Source organism: Panthera onca, chromosome A1, assembly GCF_046562875.1.
Source record: "Panthera onca isolate mPanOnc1 chromosome A1, mPanOnc1 haplotype 2, whole genome shotgun sequence".
NCBI lineage: Eukaryota > Metazoa > Chordata > Mammalia > Carnivora > Felidae > Panthera > Panthera onca.
In genome coordinates, this window is record NC_138339.1 from 239529256 (window position 1) to 239546249 (window position 16994).

The following is a 16994-nucleotide window of genomic DNA, read 5'->3' on the forward strand; positions in this document are numbered from 1 at the left end:
AATGTGCTGAGAAACAGAAGGAAAGAAACTATAGTACAAAAGAGTTTAATATGGCTCCATGTTCTTAGCTGACAAACTATTATATCTTTTGCCATGTTCATAAAAAAATACAGAGAAGCATACACATTCAGCTAACCATGATGAAGTGGGGAAGGTTCAGGAAAACGGTATCCACAGTTCCACTGACAATGCATTTGGTGTGCAGGGCGTGTGTTCACATGTGTAAGGTAAGAGTGGATGAGAGGAAAGAATGATCATGATTGTAGGAGTTCACATAATTTTCTTTTTTAACAATAACTGTTATCCTTATACAATCAGGGGGGAAAATCAGCTATTCTGTTTGTGAGCTAGAAAAAAAATGCTGTGCACCCCTTTCACACAGTACTAATTAAACATCCATAATTATACCTAATTTCTCAATATGCAGTACAGAAGCGGCTACCTATTTACTACCTACATTCACAACACCCGGTCCTCACAACTAAAGATGTTATTCCTTCAATAAACAAATATAAAAAAAGTCCTACTTCTTTGACATTATTTTACTCCCAGATGCAAACAAAATCAATAAATGCAACAGAAAAATATGCACTCTTCCAAAAATAGCTTCTATTTCTGTACACATCCTTGAAGTAACATTAAACAGCAATGATTTCTGTAAAGTATATTTTAGATAGCTTATCTTTACACTGAGGTTTAAGATTATTTTTAAAGCTGCTTATAAATACCATACAGCCTTTTACAAAATTAAATCAAGTCTGTGAAAATATGTCCAATGATGAGAATAGTAAAAAAAACTTCTTTCAATTATGGTATAAAAACAAAAAAAGAAAAGAAAAATTTACCATCTTAACCATTCTAAAGTGTATAGTTCAGTAGCAAAAAAAAAATTTCTGAGGAAACAAATGTAAAGACCCTGTTTAAAAAGGGAGGAAATTCAGACATATGCTACGATATGGATAAGCTTTGAAGATATTATGCTTAGTGCAAAAAGCCAGTCACAAAAAGAGTAATATTGTATGATTTCACTTATACAAGATACCGTAAGTAGTCAAACTTATGGAGACAGAAAACAGAATGATGGCTGCCAAGGGCGGAGTGAGGAGAGAATGAGTTACTGTTTAATGGGTACGGAGTTTCAGTTATGCTATATGGGGATGGATGGTGGTCATGTTTGCACAGGATTACAAATGTACTTAATATCCCTGACTTGTACATTAAAAACAGTTAAAATGGGTAAGTTTTATGTTACGTGTATTTTACCACAATAAAAAAAAATTAGAAAAAAAGACCAACTTAAAGACATAATTTATAATTCCTTCTTATGCAATCCATTTAGATCTCAAACCTCTAATAGTATTTGGAGTTCTAATATTTAAATAACCCACTCAGTAAAAAGCAATCCAGAGATTCAACTTCCTATAATAGAGTTATAGGGTAGCCAGCCAATTCTCTTTACTTAAGGAAAATGAAAATATTTTTAAAAATTTATGGAATGCAAGTAAACTAGTTGATAGAAGAAAATGTATACCTTTAAATGCTTTACTAGAAAAGAAAAAAGGTTTAAGATCAATGATCTTAAGTTGGAGAAAAGAAAACAAATTAAGAAAACAAATGGAGGTCAGAGTCTCCAAAAAAGAGAAAACAAAAAAACAGAGAAAAATCAATGAAACCAAAAGCTGGCTCTCCAAATAAATCAATAAAAGAAAACTGATAAACTTTTAGCTAGATCAGCAATACAGGCAAACCAGAACCCTAGCCCCATTAGGCCCAATCCCACTAGCCATTTGTTTTTCACAATGTATAAACTAAGGGCTATGTTTTTTATCATTATAAACCGTTACATTTTTAAGCTGCTATCTACCTATCAACATCAACCCATGCTAACAAATATGTGACAACTTTGATCAAGTGTACAAATTTCTTTAAAGACAAAACTGTAAAATGAACTAAAATAAAGAGTGAACTTAAATAACCGTATAAAAATTAAATGAATTGACTTAGTAATTTAAACTACCTCAAACCCCACAAAAATTAAAAAAAAAAAACCAGGCCCACATAGCTTCACTGGATTCTGTCAAACACTTAAGAAACGAATAATACCAATTCTCACAAATTCTTTCAGAAAAGAGAAGAAAGGCGGGGGGGCCGGGTCCTGGGTGGCTCAGTTGGTTGAATATACGACTCTTGATTTCAGCTCAGGTCATGATCCCAGGGTCCTGGGATCGAGCCCCACACCAGTGTGGAACCTGCTTAAGATTGACACTCTCTCTCTCTCTCTCTCTCACTCCAGCTCATGCTCTCTGGAAGGAAGGAAGGAAGGAAGGAAAAGCAAGCAAGCTTTAAAAAAAAAAAAAAAAGTAGGAGAAAGGAACACCTCCCAATTTATTTTATGTGGCCAGTGGTATCACCAAAGCCAGGGAAAGATCTCTAGAAAACTATGGACTAGTATCCTCCATGAACCTCTGCAAAGTCATTAAGAGTAAATTAGCAAGTTTAATCAGCAGTATATAAAAAAGTTAATATATCATTATCAAATGCAGTATCTCTCAGAAATTCAAGGTTGATTTAATATCTGAAAATTAATTCTCTTAAGAGAATAAGAGAGAAAAACCATATGATTGTCTCCATAGATGCAGAAAAAGAAGTTGACAAAATTCAGTAACTGATTATGATAAAAACCCTCAGTAACAAAATAAAAGGTTAAGAAAAATTCTCAGCCAATTAGGGATAGAAGTTCTCTTCCCTGGCCTGGTAACAAACAGGAAACTACAAAAAACCTATAGGCAACATCATACTTAATGGTGAAGCATCTTTCCTCAAGAATTAGAAACAAGGTGAGGGTTTCTGCTCTCATCATTGTTGGGAGGGGGAAGGAGGCCTGATATCCCTAACCAATGTAATAAGACAAGAAAAAGAAGACATGCAGATTGGAAAGAAAGAGGCAAAACTGTCTTTAACACCACCTAACAAAACTAATAATGAATTGGTACATACAGAATATAAGATGAATATACAAAAATCCATTATATTTTTATATGCAAAGTAATGTCCGAGGAAAGGAAAGAGCCAACAGAGAGTATTTGACTTCAGGGAGGTGAACTAAGTGGAACAGAGATGGGTAAGACAGAGACTGCTCATTTTGTTGTCTTTTATTACCCTGTGATTTAAAATTTTATTATTCAGATACTAGTTTTTTAAGCTGAATTTCTAGAAGCCATTTTTAAATGAAATTTTATACAGAACCCCAAAACATACCAAAAAGTAGAGCTGCATTAAAACAACACAAATAAGAGCCTAGAACTCAATCTCTTTCCTTCCTGAGTTAACTTGGGAGAAACCTAATATCCTCTTCTACACTTTAAAAATGATTGATCTGAACAACTGAACTACTTCCAAGATGATGATATAAATGTTCTTTTTTAAAAAAAGACTGTTCCACCATCTTAAATACACACACACAATAAAAAGCAGCAGAAAAACTGGACAATACAGGTCTATTGTGTACTAGCTGTTGACAATTATCCAGGTTAATGAGTGCCTACAATAGGGCCTGCATGGTGTAAGACACAAAGAGTAAAACCCAATCCTATTTGCTCTAGAGAAGAGTCTTTATTATGTAACAGGTAACTTATTTTGAAATCAGACAGTTGAGATGGTTTTGCCTGCTATTCCTACTCTTTTTTACTCCTAGGTATGATGAAAATGGGGGGTGGGGGAACACACACAGGTCTATAAACCTTGAACCAGAACCAATGAGGCCAGATATGTTTTGGAATTCATAACTTTTTTGGATTTTACAGAGGAAATTCAGGGCATGTACATATTTACATAATATTCCTAAAGTGATCTAGGAAAGTACCCTTTATTCCTTTAGAAACATTAACTATTCTATAGTGAATTATGTAGTTAATATTCTGTAGATGATCAAACAGAAAGTACACTAAATAGACAAAAACTTCACAACTCTTCAACTCAGGTTTTACTACCAAATGAGTTTTTCTGAAAAACTAAAGAGTAAAATGTCTAGTTTTCAGGGATTTTGAGATCTGGAATGGTGGATGACCTATTGTCACCATCTAAATATGAGGCTAAGGTACGTATAAATCTATCAAAGAAGAATAAGGAAAAGTAAAACCTACTATGTATTTTTTAGGTTGCTACTGCAAAATATATGATGGCCCTTGAACATACAATAATTTACAGCCATGTGCTACCTTCCCACTACCACTTATGTAATCTTGGGCAAATTTCTACCCTGAAGAGAACACAACTTAAAATACAAATTAAGACAGTTCTAGTTTTCTGAATAATTTCAGTGACTACATCAGTTGGCAACATAACATTAAATTCTCGGGCTATAAACAAAACTCTACGTAAAAAGAGCTCCTTCTATCATTTATCACAGCTAAAAAATACATAGGATGTTAAGCTAAGATACTTTCTGACCTCTGGGCTCAAACCTGAACAATTTGTTCAGAATTACAAGCCAACACCTACAGTTGGTATTTATGTCTATTACGGAAAGTAGACTCATCAATCAAGGTTCACAGATATATGGCTTATTTAAACCCCTAAAGAATGATCTTCTTTTATAAGATGATTCCAAAAAAAATAAAGAGTGATTTACCTATATAACAAGTTAGAAACATCAGGAGTGTACAATTGAAACAGATCCACTCACTATCTGCAAAGGAACGCATTTTTCTGTTTACATGTATACCAGCATGGATCTATATATACATATATAGGATCACACCTCAGGATGTTAATTCATTTATTTGCAATTTTAAGGAAGAAATGACGCCATCCTGATTATCATATATATGGCAACAAATATACAGCTTTGCTAACTGTAACAAAAGATAGATGCAGGAGTTTCAAGTGACTTGTCCCTAACACCATTTTTCTATGTTTTTTTAATTTTAATGTTTATTTTTGAGAGAGAGAGAGAGAGAGAGAGAGAGCAAGAGAAGGAGTGGGGGAGGGGCAGAGATAGAGGGAGACAGAATCTGAAGCAGGCCCCAAGCTCCGAGCCGTCAGCACAGAGCCTGATGTGGGGATCGAACCCATAAACCGTGAGATCGTGACCTGAGCTGAAGTTCAACGCTTAACCAACTGAGCCACCCAGGTGCCCCTAAACATGAATTCTTTTCGGTTTTGGTATGACAGTTTTCAAGAATTTGAGGATTTTGAGGAACAGATCTCATTATGAAACGCCTATATACAAAGTAACTAAGAAAATCCTTTAGAATATCCTAGTATTATATATTCAAATAGAGTAAATTCTTTTTTCTTTCTTGGCAAGCCAAGAAATCATTATGTTCCATAAAGCCACCCTTAATATTCTTGAAACGTAACATTTTTCTCTTCCAAAACTACCACAACGACCTTTTTTGTTTTTCTTTTAAGGTTTATTTATTTTTGAGAGAGAGAGACAGAGTGCAAGCAGGGGAGAGGCATAGAGAGGGAGACACAGAATTCAAAGCAGGCTCCAGGTTCTGAGCTGTCAGCACAAAGCCCAACACGGGACTCGAACCCATGAACTGCAAGAACATGGCCTGAGCTGAATTCGGATGCTTAACCAACTGAGCCACCTGGCACCCCTACCACAACAACCTTTCTTATTAACATTATATCCAAAAATAGCCATCAAATTACTAACCTCCTGTATTCCAAGGCAAAGATAATAGATGCTGTCAGGTGCATAACTCTCTCCATTTGGCCGTCGGATCTCATTCACAAAATGAGCTAACCCATAGTTAAGCTCAGCCGTGGTGTGAGAGAGCAGATCCTCTTTCAACTTTACTGATTTAGCTAAAAAGAAGTAAAACATTAGTAATTATTATTATTTATTCTTAAGATTAAGAAACTTTCTCTTTTTTAAGATTAAGAAACTTTCTGAAATTGATTTAGACTATATTAGAATTTAAAAGTAAAATGAAAGCTACATTTAAATGTACTTAAAATATTTTAAGCCACATTTATGTTTTTTTTAAGTAAAGGTAGTTAATAACAAAACTCTTGATTTGCAATAGGGTGGAGAGGAAACAAAATCAGAACACTTACGAGATTTCAGCTCATCTAATACAAGAAGATCTTCATCAAGTTGCCTAGTTTTGACCCAGTGTTTCCATGCGTTGACACCATACGTATATTTGAAAGGAAAGCTGCATTCTGAATTGTCAGAACTATCATCATGAGACTGGTATCCTGATACAGCCTTTCTCTTGGCTCCCTAAGAGTAAAATACCATTGTAAAATCTTTTTTTAAAAAAATACCTACATTATTTCACGACTTTATGTAAGCCATCCCTCAACAAATGAAAACTAAAAGAGAAATAACATCTATTTATATGCTTAGAATTGACTGGTATTCTGAAATCTGAGAATAGCCACCTATAACATTACTTGAAATATATCTCCAGAAATGCCATATTTCTACATAATCCACTTTGTATATCAAAATCATAATAACTCCTGCTGTGAGAGTCACTGGTAAGAAAATTAAGACATAATTAATAAATAATCTGAAAAGGGTTCTAAATCTTAAGGTAAGAGAGAAATTGAACTTTTCAATTTCAATTTCACTCAGCTCCTTTGACTTCCACGATGGCATTATTTACTATATAAAAGTTTTAAATTTTGATGTAGTATACCTAATTCACCTATTTTTTCCTTTTGTTCCTTGTACTTTTGGTATCCTGTCAAAGAACTATGCCTAACCCAAGGCAGTGACGATTTAGGCCTATGTTTTCTTTTAAGAGTTTTATATTTTAGTTCTTACATTTAGGTCTATAACCCATTTTGAGTTAATTTTTGTGTGTGGTGTCAAATAGGAGTCCAACTTCATTCTACTGCAGGTACTCACTCCTTTTTCAGTTTTTTTCTTTCTTTGTGGGAAAATTTGTGAAAGTCATCCTTTTTGTTTCTTTTGATCTTGCTTTATGTCGAAAATCAGAAATAAGTAAAGTTGTTGATAAAGTATTTTTTTAAATCACATCTGTTAACAACATTAAGGTTTGGTCTACCTAAACAATTAAACTGTCCAGCATGTCCTTCTATGTACTAGCATGCGTAAAAAAGACCAGATATTACACACTGTAACTTAACCTCATAGATTAGTCTCATCAGAAATAACAGTGGAAAAAACAGATCCCTAGAAAATAGTCTCAATTCTTGGCAAAGAATGGAGTTTACTTTTTGAGCAACTATGTCAACCTTTGGTCAGGATAAAATTAAAAAGAAAAATTAAATGGCAATAATATTTGCTCTTCTATGAAGTTACAAATATGAGACACTTTTATTACTTGGAAAATTAATTTATTACTTTGACATTAACTCTTGAAGTCTTATTACATCTAAGGGAAAAAAGTCTTCCCATATTCTCAGCACAACTGTGGGTCACTCACTGTATCCTTGCTCTATAACTAAAGAGGTTATCACTACAAAGAGATAGTGGCTGAATGCAAGAATACTATTAATTTATACCTTTTTTTTAGATCGAGGTCTAGGCTGTTCCTCATATTCTTCTCCGAAAACAGGTGGTAATAAAAATTCATTTTCCATATCAAGTTCCTCAGCAGCTAACAATCAAATCAGAAGAACTTTTATTTCCAAATATAACAGCACAGGCTTATGTTACATAAATACAGCCAGCAACAAAGAACTAATCACAGAATATAAACAAACACCTATATACAGGGGGTAACCTGTGCTACAGGAGAGGGTGAATAGAGAATTGTCTGAGTTCTAATAAACCCTATTCAGACTCATAAAACACATGTATACTGAATAACAATATGACATTTTCATGAAAATATATAATATCAGAAAAATATTACAACCTGAAATTCAATTCTAAGATCTAAATGGTCTCAGTACAGGGGCACCTGGGTGGGTGAGTCGGTTAAGTGTCCAAGTCTTGGTTTTGGCTCAGGTCGTGATCTCACGATTCACGGGACTGAGCCCCTAGGGGCTCTGAGCTGACAGTGTGGAGCCTACTTGGGATTCTCTCCCTTTCTCTCTGCCCCTCCCCTGCTATGTTCTCTCTCTCTCAAAATAAATAAACATTTAAAAAAATAAAAAAGTAACAAATGATCTCAGTACAAATCTGTTTCGACATACCAAATCTTTCTCAAAATAAAATGCTTTGCATTCTTTTTTTTTTTTTTAATGGTTATTTATTTATTTTTTTTTTTTTTAATTTTTTTTTTTTTCAATGTTTTTTATTTATTTTTTGGGGGACAGAGAGAGACAGACAGAGCATGAACGGGGGAGGGGCAGAGAGAGGGAGACACAGAATTGGAAACAGGCTCCAGGCTCCGAGCCATCAGCCCAGAGCCTGACGCGGGGCTCGAACTCACGGACCGCGAGATCGTGACCTGGCTGAAGTCGGACGCTTAACCGACTGCGCCACCCAGGCGCCCCGTTTAATGGTTATTTATTTTGAGAGAGAGAGAGAACTCTCCACTGCCAGGGAAGAAGTCCAAGTTGGACACTTAACCAACTGAGCCACCCAGGTGCCCCAAAATGCTTTACATTCTATTTAGTGTGCTTATTAGCCATCAATAGATTATTTAAATTTTTTTAAAAACAATCATTTTTTTTTAAAAAAGAGGTGCCTGGGTGGCTCAGATGGTTAAGCATCCAACTTCAGCTCAGGTCATGATCTCACAGTTCGTGAGTTCAAGCCCCACGTCAGGCTCTGTGCTGACAGCCCAGAGCCTGGAGCCTGCTTCGAATTCTGTGTCTCCCTCTCTTTTGGTCCCTCCCATGCTTGTGCTCTGTCTCTGTCTCAAAAATAGATAAACATTTAAAAAAAGAAAAGAAAAGAAACAATCACTTCTTTAACCTTTTCTCTATTTCCAAAGTAATCTTACTTTGTGAAAGATTTTTTTTTTTTGGCTCTAGGAAATTTTCTTTAAGTCCTATGCCTCATTTCAGAAGTTAACTGTTGAGTTTTGTTTGGTAAAAAAAAAAAAAGACAAAACCAAATATAAACAGTAAAGGCAATAACATGAACATTAAATGGTTAATGATCATAACCACAATTATGACTCCATAACTAAATTCCATAACCAAAGTTGACACTGGAAGAATAAAACAGCATAACAGCATTTTGAGTACCTCTAGGGAAATCTATTTCGATATCCAAATCTGGTTCATATGGTACATCAGGCATACTGGACTGTGTCTCCGGGTCAGAGTTCTTCAAGAGATCTGAACCAATTATGTCTGTTTCAATAATTACACCTGTAATCAATTCATGATATAATTACAAATCAAAACACCTATATTTAGTCTATATTTAATCTGGCAAACAGTACCTATATTTAGTCTGGAAACATATATGAACAATATATAAACAAGAATAAACACATGTATTAATAGTCATAAAAGGAAAAGTTATAGAGCCATCTTGAAATGTAAAATACTATACAACTGCTACATAATCAGGAGTACATGGAAACTTTTAATCCTTTAAGCTTCTGACTGCCCCTCTTCAAAAGTTAATGACAGTAAAGCAATTCCAGCATGTATGTATGATATTTCTAAAAGCAATCTCTTGTCAAAAATAAACTAATGAGGGTGGATCACTGCAATTTTCTGCACTCTTTACGAACTGTGACCTAGGTTATCCATATCATTCAATTACAACAGCTTTCTAATGTTCTGATCAGTTGCTTTCAAACATTTTGTATTGTAAGCCACAGTAAGATATGCATTTTATCCATTTTGGTGATAGCAGACAGAAACACACACACACACACACACGAAACAAAGGTTTCACAAAACAATACCCTTTCTACGAGATTAACAGTGACATTTTTCCCATTTCACTTCCTTAAAAAACAAAACCACTGTCTGTAACCAAGTCTTTCACAAACAAGGTCACATTATGAAAGAGAGAATTTATAGTGTTTCTATTGGACACTAGGGTAAAGTGAATTAGGCAGCTTATGGTTGAAACAGGACTCTACGTGTTACCAGAGGAGTAAGGGTAGGAATAAACATTCTAAGAGAATCATCCATGGCATACTCATCATATATACCATTTGGCAAGCACTGCCCTAACAGAAGTTGGGATAAACCCTCGTTTAGATAATGCAAATTACTAAGTACAGCCCACAAATTGGGGATAACCATTACAATATAAGAGTTTGGATCATTATTAAAGCCGACTACAAGTTGTTTTTGTGTCTGAGGTAGTCCACTAAAACAGGAAAAATTCTGAGTTAATTTTATCAAATCCTATTATAATTAAAACATGGACCATTCAAATTCCTGCTTGAAACTGGGCTTGACACAAGAGAGCTTGTGGCTAGCTAGAGTATGGGTCTCTTCAAATACATCTTTGCTGCGATGCCTCCCCCATTCCCGTATCAAGTTGAAACTTAATGATATGCTCTGGAACATACTTTAACAATTACAACCCTCTGAAAACCAATAATACACTTATTCGCAAAGTGAAATACAGAGCAGCTCACTGTTGATGTTGGCAGCTTCCGTCTTCCCCTCGTCCTCAGTCATCATATCTGTCATTGTAAGCAGCTCTGCATCAAGAGGATCTGAGGAAACTTTGCTTTTTAGCTCCTCAACTGCTGCAGGGATCTTCTCACTGTTGTCCAAGGAGGCAGGCAGAAAAACAGGAACCGGCACCTAATTAAGCAAAGTATTTACTGTTAAGTTTACTCCATGTTAAAACATGATTTTCCGGGGGCACCTGGTTGGCACAGCTGGTGGAGCATACAACTCTTGATCTCAGGGTCATGAGTTTGTGCACCATGCTGGGTGCAGAGATCACTTAAAAATAAAATCTTTTCTTTAAAAAAAAAAAAAAAAAAAAGATAATTTTCCAAATTAAGAATTATTCTAACACAGGATCTTCTTTATAATACGACATTGGATAAAAGCTTTGGGGGAAGAAACACATATCAAAACTGAGATATGAACTATAACAGAGTAAGCCCAGAATATAAGCCAGCTACTTTCTGAAATAAACATTAAAGAAAAATAAGTGAGGTACTTCTGCCCCGCCCCGCAGAGGACTGGGACAGCCAAGCCGTGGCATAGTGTCTTAAGTACCGCAAGTGTTTTAGGACAAAATAATGTAATTATAATATATACGAAATTCTCTTCCGTGTTTCAGTTTTAAACCTGAAAACTTTACAAATGTTTTTCTCTACAATGAACTCGAATATAAAACACCATGTGCATAAAGCAGATGCAGACACTTGCTAAACTTCACCTTTAAGGATCTACTTGATTAAACACAAATCAAACACTGACAGTCAACCAAACCTAAGTTAACTGGTGAAGCTGAAGACTCAACCCTCTGTTCTACTAGCTTCACTGAGATAGTAATTACAACAACACTGTTCTCCCACTTAATGCCTGATAAACCTCATAATGAAAAAGAACTTAAAGTCCGACTTACAGGAACAGGAACTGTAGTAGGAACAGGAATATTCTGACTGTACATGTGCATAGGTACTGGGATATACACAGGCACAGGGATAGGCACTGGAACATATTCTGTCTTCCAATTATCATCTAAAGATACAAAATGTGTTTAAAGAGCACTTATATATCATTACTCAGTGTTAAAATAATTTGGTAACAAAGAAATATTTAAGTGCCTCTGTTCCCATTTAAAAGAAATTCTCAGTTTTTCACAAAATTAGGTGATGTAAAAACAACAAAACTAAATATAGCAGCTGTATTAACTTAAAGAGAATAAAAATAGAATTTAGGTCTTTTTTTTTTTTCTTAATACAAAGAAAATATCCCTTAAAAATGTTACATAGTTCCAGATAGCCTAGATTCCCCTCATAACCCCTGCAAAAATACGTATCTAATCAATTAAGATACATTTAAATCTCATAAAAACACATATTTGAATTATTTCATCGCATTCTGACAAGGAAATAGAATTGTTAACATTACAGGTCACTCTTAAAGAGGTGATCTCTGAGGCAACACTTTAACTTTAGTGAATTTTAGCCCCAAGGAAATTTTTAATATAGCTTTTCACCTGTGACATAATTTTTATTCTAGACCTTTAACACAGCTTTTCATTAATGATTTTAAATATTATGCTGTATTCTCAACGCAATATCTAAAATCGGATAAGCAAAATCAACAGGGAATGACAAAGTGACCAAGCAGATATATTCCGTAGCCTATTATTTGAGACAATCATGAATTTCGGTGAGTGAGGTGTTAAGTCAAATTTTCCTAAGTTACCTGTCTGACAAGATTTGGTCTGCATGTGAGGTTTACAGTAAGTGGCTTTCGTCATTGTTAAAGGTTTGCAGAGAACGGCTTTGTTCTTCATCTCCTTGTTAGGTGTTGGAGAAGGGGGTGGAGCTGAACCCTACAGAGAAGCAAAGGAAAACATTTTATTTTTGCCTCTAATTTTCTTACTTCCTGGTGTTAATGAATATCTAGGTCATGTGGAGGGAACACACAAAAGTATAAGAGTATAACCAAATTATGTTATTATTACTATGTTTACCATAGTCTTAATCTGAAAGGATCAGTATGAATCTGTCCTAACTACAGACAAAGCAGTAGTAATCATTCATTCTACAGAACTTTGTGACCTTCAATGGATACCACCAGCACATTTTTTAAAAAACCATAAAAAGACAATTGCCACTTTTAAATAAAAAGGAGAAAAAAAAGCAAGGTTGTTAACCTGAATTTTGCAAATAACTAGGCTTTTTGAAATTTACTTGAGAAAGAAAAAAGTTCTTAGTTATTATGGCCATCTGATACATACTAGTTCCCTGTACTGCATATATAGTTTGTATATTTATATACTAAATTTTAAAAGTTAAAAAAAAAAAAAAAACGATGAAAAGAATTACCAAAAATATTATCAAGCTTCCAACTATATATTCTTATATCCCAACAATTACAATTTCAGAAACTTATTCTAGATAATAGTCTCAGATGTTTTCACCATGTTAACTGTAGCATTATTTACAGCTGAAAACGCTTCCCCCTTCCCCCGCCCACATACACACACATAAAATCTAAAATAAGCTAATGATCTGTCCATAAGGGACAAAACATAAGGTGCTCTCCATACCACCTATTGATCTAGGAAAAAAGGTACAGAATATCTGAGGTACTTAAGTTCTAGACGGTCACCATGAACACTACTGAACCATTACTCCAAAAGGAAATACAAGGTTAGGTTCCTGCAAGCCTCTGGTCACATCAATGCATAACCTTGTTTCTGCTGAAAACACCCTTGATTTCATATATATTTCTTACAAATAATTATATGTAGATTCTTTATAACACATTATGATTATAGCATTTTTGCGTACTGTACTAGGATTACGGACGCACTCAGGTATGTGCACACACACACACACACACACACAGTACACAGATACAATACACACATACCATACAGTACTCATACTCAGTCCTGTTAACACACACTATATATTGTACACTAATGCAAATAAAGTCCTAGGAAAAAAACCAAAGATTAAACATTTAAAGTTTTATAAAAACATTAACGTCTTACTCTTAGTGGACCTGCAGGATGTACAATGGGGCAGTGCACTGTGTGGTTAAACCTCTCAACCTTTGGCGTGCCCATAAAAACCAAGGGAAAGGTTGTTGACAATTATTCTGCAGAAGAGGAAGAAGTCGATGAGGGTGACATGGTGACATCTGGCAGTTCTACCTCAAGAGTTTGGTTCTTGCAACTTGTGGACAATATCAGCAACTTTCCCTCCCAAACTGGCTTCAAAGAATTAAGTCAGCCTTGTCTGCTTAACTTCTCACCTCAAATCTTTTAAGCGTCTTGACGTAAGGGGCAAACACAGTGGTGTTAAATTTGAGGCTTTGTTCAAGTACAGAGTCACATTCTTCCATGTGTGTCACTGACACACACACACTTTTTCCCAAGGCAGAATTCCATTCCAGTATTTTGGCCACTGTTAGAAGAGCAATTCTTGGGAGTCTTAGGCTGCCTTGCATCACTGAATCTGATGCCTTTTTTGGTCATCTTGTCCAGGTCTTCATCGGTGGCTCTACTGCCTTCTCTACCAAAATTTCCTCCACATCTTCTTCCTGCATGGCCCCAAAGCCTTCTTCACTTACTTGGTGCAACACACATTATGTTTTTAACACTGTTCTTTTTATTTTCTGTAACACCTTCAAAGCCTCTGAAACTTTTCAACGCAGTCTGGTCAAACATTTCCCCAACAATTATTCACAGTAGCCTGCTCGATGCTGTCCTAAGCTGTGCCAAAACAATCACATTGCGTATGGTGACTGACTTCCAGTAATCTATCAAGGTGGTTTCCTTGTTGGTGTTGAGAGCCTCAAAAGCTTTCTCATGAAGTAGGCCTTGAAAGCTTTAAGTGTGCCCTGATCGAGGGGGTGGATGGGAAACACAGTGTTTGGGGACATAAAAGGAACTACGCTGAGATAGGCATTTTTGAGTTCTTCAAGGCAATGGATATTACCCAGGAATAAAACCTCAAAGGCAAGGTTTTCATTCTGAAAACCTTCAACCTCTAGGATGAAGCAGTTGGGAGAACCAATCCCAGAATATTTTAGATAAGCATGCATGCATTCTGTCCCACCTCCAATGGGCTGGCACACAGTTCAATTTTTCCCTGTAAGCGCTCATGGATTTGGGGCTCTATGCACCACGAAGGATTTACACATAAAACCACTCTTGGCACTGGCACACTCTAGCGAAGTTGTATGGTCTCTAAATGACTTAAAGGTCAGGGGCTATGGACACCACTTGTATTATATGGGTTCATTTGCCACTGACCTTGTGAAAGCAAGCCAGTCTCATCAGTGTGGAAAACCTGCTTGTCTGGATATCCCTTCTTCCTGTGTTATCACTTAGCTGGTATTCTTCCACAGCATCCTGGTTCTGATCTGCAGAACCCACCTTGCCTACAAGTTTAACATTTTTCACACCGTTTTTCCTTAAAATGTGTGAGCCAGCCAGCAGGAGGCAAGGAGCGTTTTAACATTGTCCTGATCCTGGGAAACGTGTTGTAAGCTCAAAGTCTCACCACAATGCTATTTCACTGTTTTTTGGTTTTTTTCTTTAATTAGTCCTAAGTCCATGAATCCATAAATAGAGTCACTATTCCTTCTTTTCCACAGCTTCACCATGCACTATAGGTTTTATTTTAGCACTTGGAGTTGCCTCATCTACAGATTGGTGAATTTCTTATTCCTTTTTTCTGGGTATACCATATTGTTGATTCACGAACATTAAACTCACTGTAAACTGAATGAAGCTCACCTAACACACCTTATTTCCTCTGTAAGGCAAAAAGCAGCCTTCTTGTGCTTAGGAACACCAGCCAGCACTTTAATACTATGTTTAGGGGATCTTTTATGAAGCAAAATCACCAATAAAAAGGACAAAATACGAAAAAGGTAGTACACTAATTAGACTATGAAAAGGAGACCTGTTTACAGGATGAGCTGACAAGAAGGGAAAGCTCTGCCTTGTTCCACACCTCAGTAGGAAGATGCACTTCAGGAAATTCACATTTTTTTACCACTCTGCACATGTCTGCACATGTCTTTGAAAAGTGTCATGGGCATTGATTTAGGGGTTACAAATAAATTTTAGAGAAGAGGCAAATTTGCAAATATGAATGATGATCAATTGTACTTAAAACATCACTGTTTAATAAATTTATCTGTGCATATTTTAAGATGTGGAAAGATATAAATTTTTAAAAACTAATACATATGGCCACAGGGCTGGTACTAGTATGAGCTTATTCTAGATTCATCAGGATTTCAAACCACATAATTAATCAGCTAAGAAAAAGAGCTGTGAACAGGAACCTAGGGAATTTATTTCTAACACTACTGCTGTGTCAACATCAGGCAACTGACTCAATCTCATGTCTCAATTTCCTCAACTGTAAAATGGAAAGAATAATTTAACACAGAGTTATTGTGTATCTATTATATACTAAGACTAGGTAAGTTTGGTCCAAACTGCAAAATACTCTAGAATCCCCACATAAGAATAAGGGGTCCAAAATCATGTATGTCCTAGATTACTCAATGTTTTACTTCCTGTCATTCTAGAAACATTGCATCATGTCAATTAAACTACGTCACCTGGGGCACCTGGGTGGCTCAGTCAGCTAAGGGCCCGACTCCTGATTTTGACCGGGTCATGATCTCACAGTCTCGTGAGTTCGAGCCTTACGTTGGGCTCTGTGCTGACTCTGCAGAGCCTGCTTGGGATTTTTTCCTCTCTCTCTCTCTCTCTCTCTCTCTCCCTCTCTCTCTCTCTCAACATAAATAAATACTCAAAAAAATAAATACTGAAGGAGGACCCAAAACAATGAAAATTATAATGACAAAAGCTACCAATTGTTGAGTATTTGCTTCATGCCAAGGACTATGTGCTACAATGTTTGTATCCTCCTAAAATTCTTATGTTGAAATCTAATACCCAGTGTGATGGCATGTGAAGGTGTGGTCATTAGGTGGTGATTATGTCATGAAAGCAGAGCCCTCATGAGTGGATTAATGCCCTCATAAAAGAAATTCTGGGGTGCCTGGGGGCTCAGTCTGTTAAGCATCTGACTCTTGATTTTGGCACAGGTCATGATCTCATGGTTCGTAAGATCAAGCCCTGCCTTGGGCTCCGCATTGAGAATGTGGAGCCTGCTTGGGATTCTCTCTCTCCCTTTCAAAATAAATAAACTTTAAAAAACCCAAAAAATCCTAGAGATTCCTCACCCCTTTCCACCATATGAAGACATGGTGAAAAGATAGCTGTTTATAAACCTGGAAGCGAGCCTTCACCAGACACTAGCAACTTGATTTTAGACTTCCCAGCCTTCAGAGCTGTGAGAACTTCTGTTGTTTGTAAGTCATCTCATCTAGGGCATTGTGTTACAACAGCTCAAATGGGCTAAGACATTATGTAAAGCACCAAATTTACATAACTCATGAAATGGGTT

At 36.0% G+C, this 16994-nt stretch overlaps 1 protein-coding gene across 6 annotated transcripts in view; it reads right to left on the reverse strand.

Annotated features, from left to right (window-relative positions):
• The window catches only part of ZMYM2 (zinc finger MYM-type containing 2), a 103386-nt gene that overhangs the window by 9810 nt on the left and 76582 nt on the right, over window positions 1–16994 (reverse strand). For 4 of the 6 annotated variants that reach the window (XM_078449159.1, XM_078449148.1, XM_078449168.1 and 1 more), the window contains 7 exons: window positions 12250–12379; window positions 11441–11556; window positions 10491–10662; window positions 9130–9255; window positions 7492–7586; window positions 6070–6238; window positions 5666–5817 (listed from right to left, as the gene is read on the reverse strand). In XM_078449159.1, coding sequence (XP_078305285.1) covers window positions 5666–5817; window positions 6070–6238; window positions 7492–7586; window positions 9130–9255; window positions 10491–10662; window positions 11441–11556; window positions 12250–12379 — 960 coding nt within the window. Of the gene's footprint in view, window positions 1–5665; window positions 5818–6069; window positions 6239–6806; window positions 6944–7491; window positions 7587–9129; window positions 9256–10490; window positions 10663–11440; window positions 11557–12249; window positions 12380–13549; window positions 13657–16994 lie in introns of those variants that run through there. The other 2 variants (XM_078449183.2, XM_081795558.1) reach the window with 2 other exon arrangements.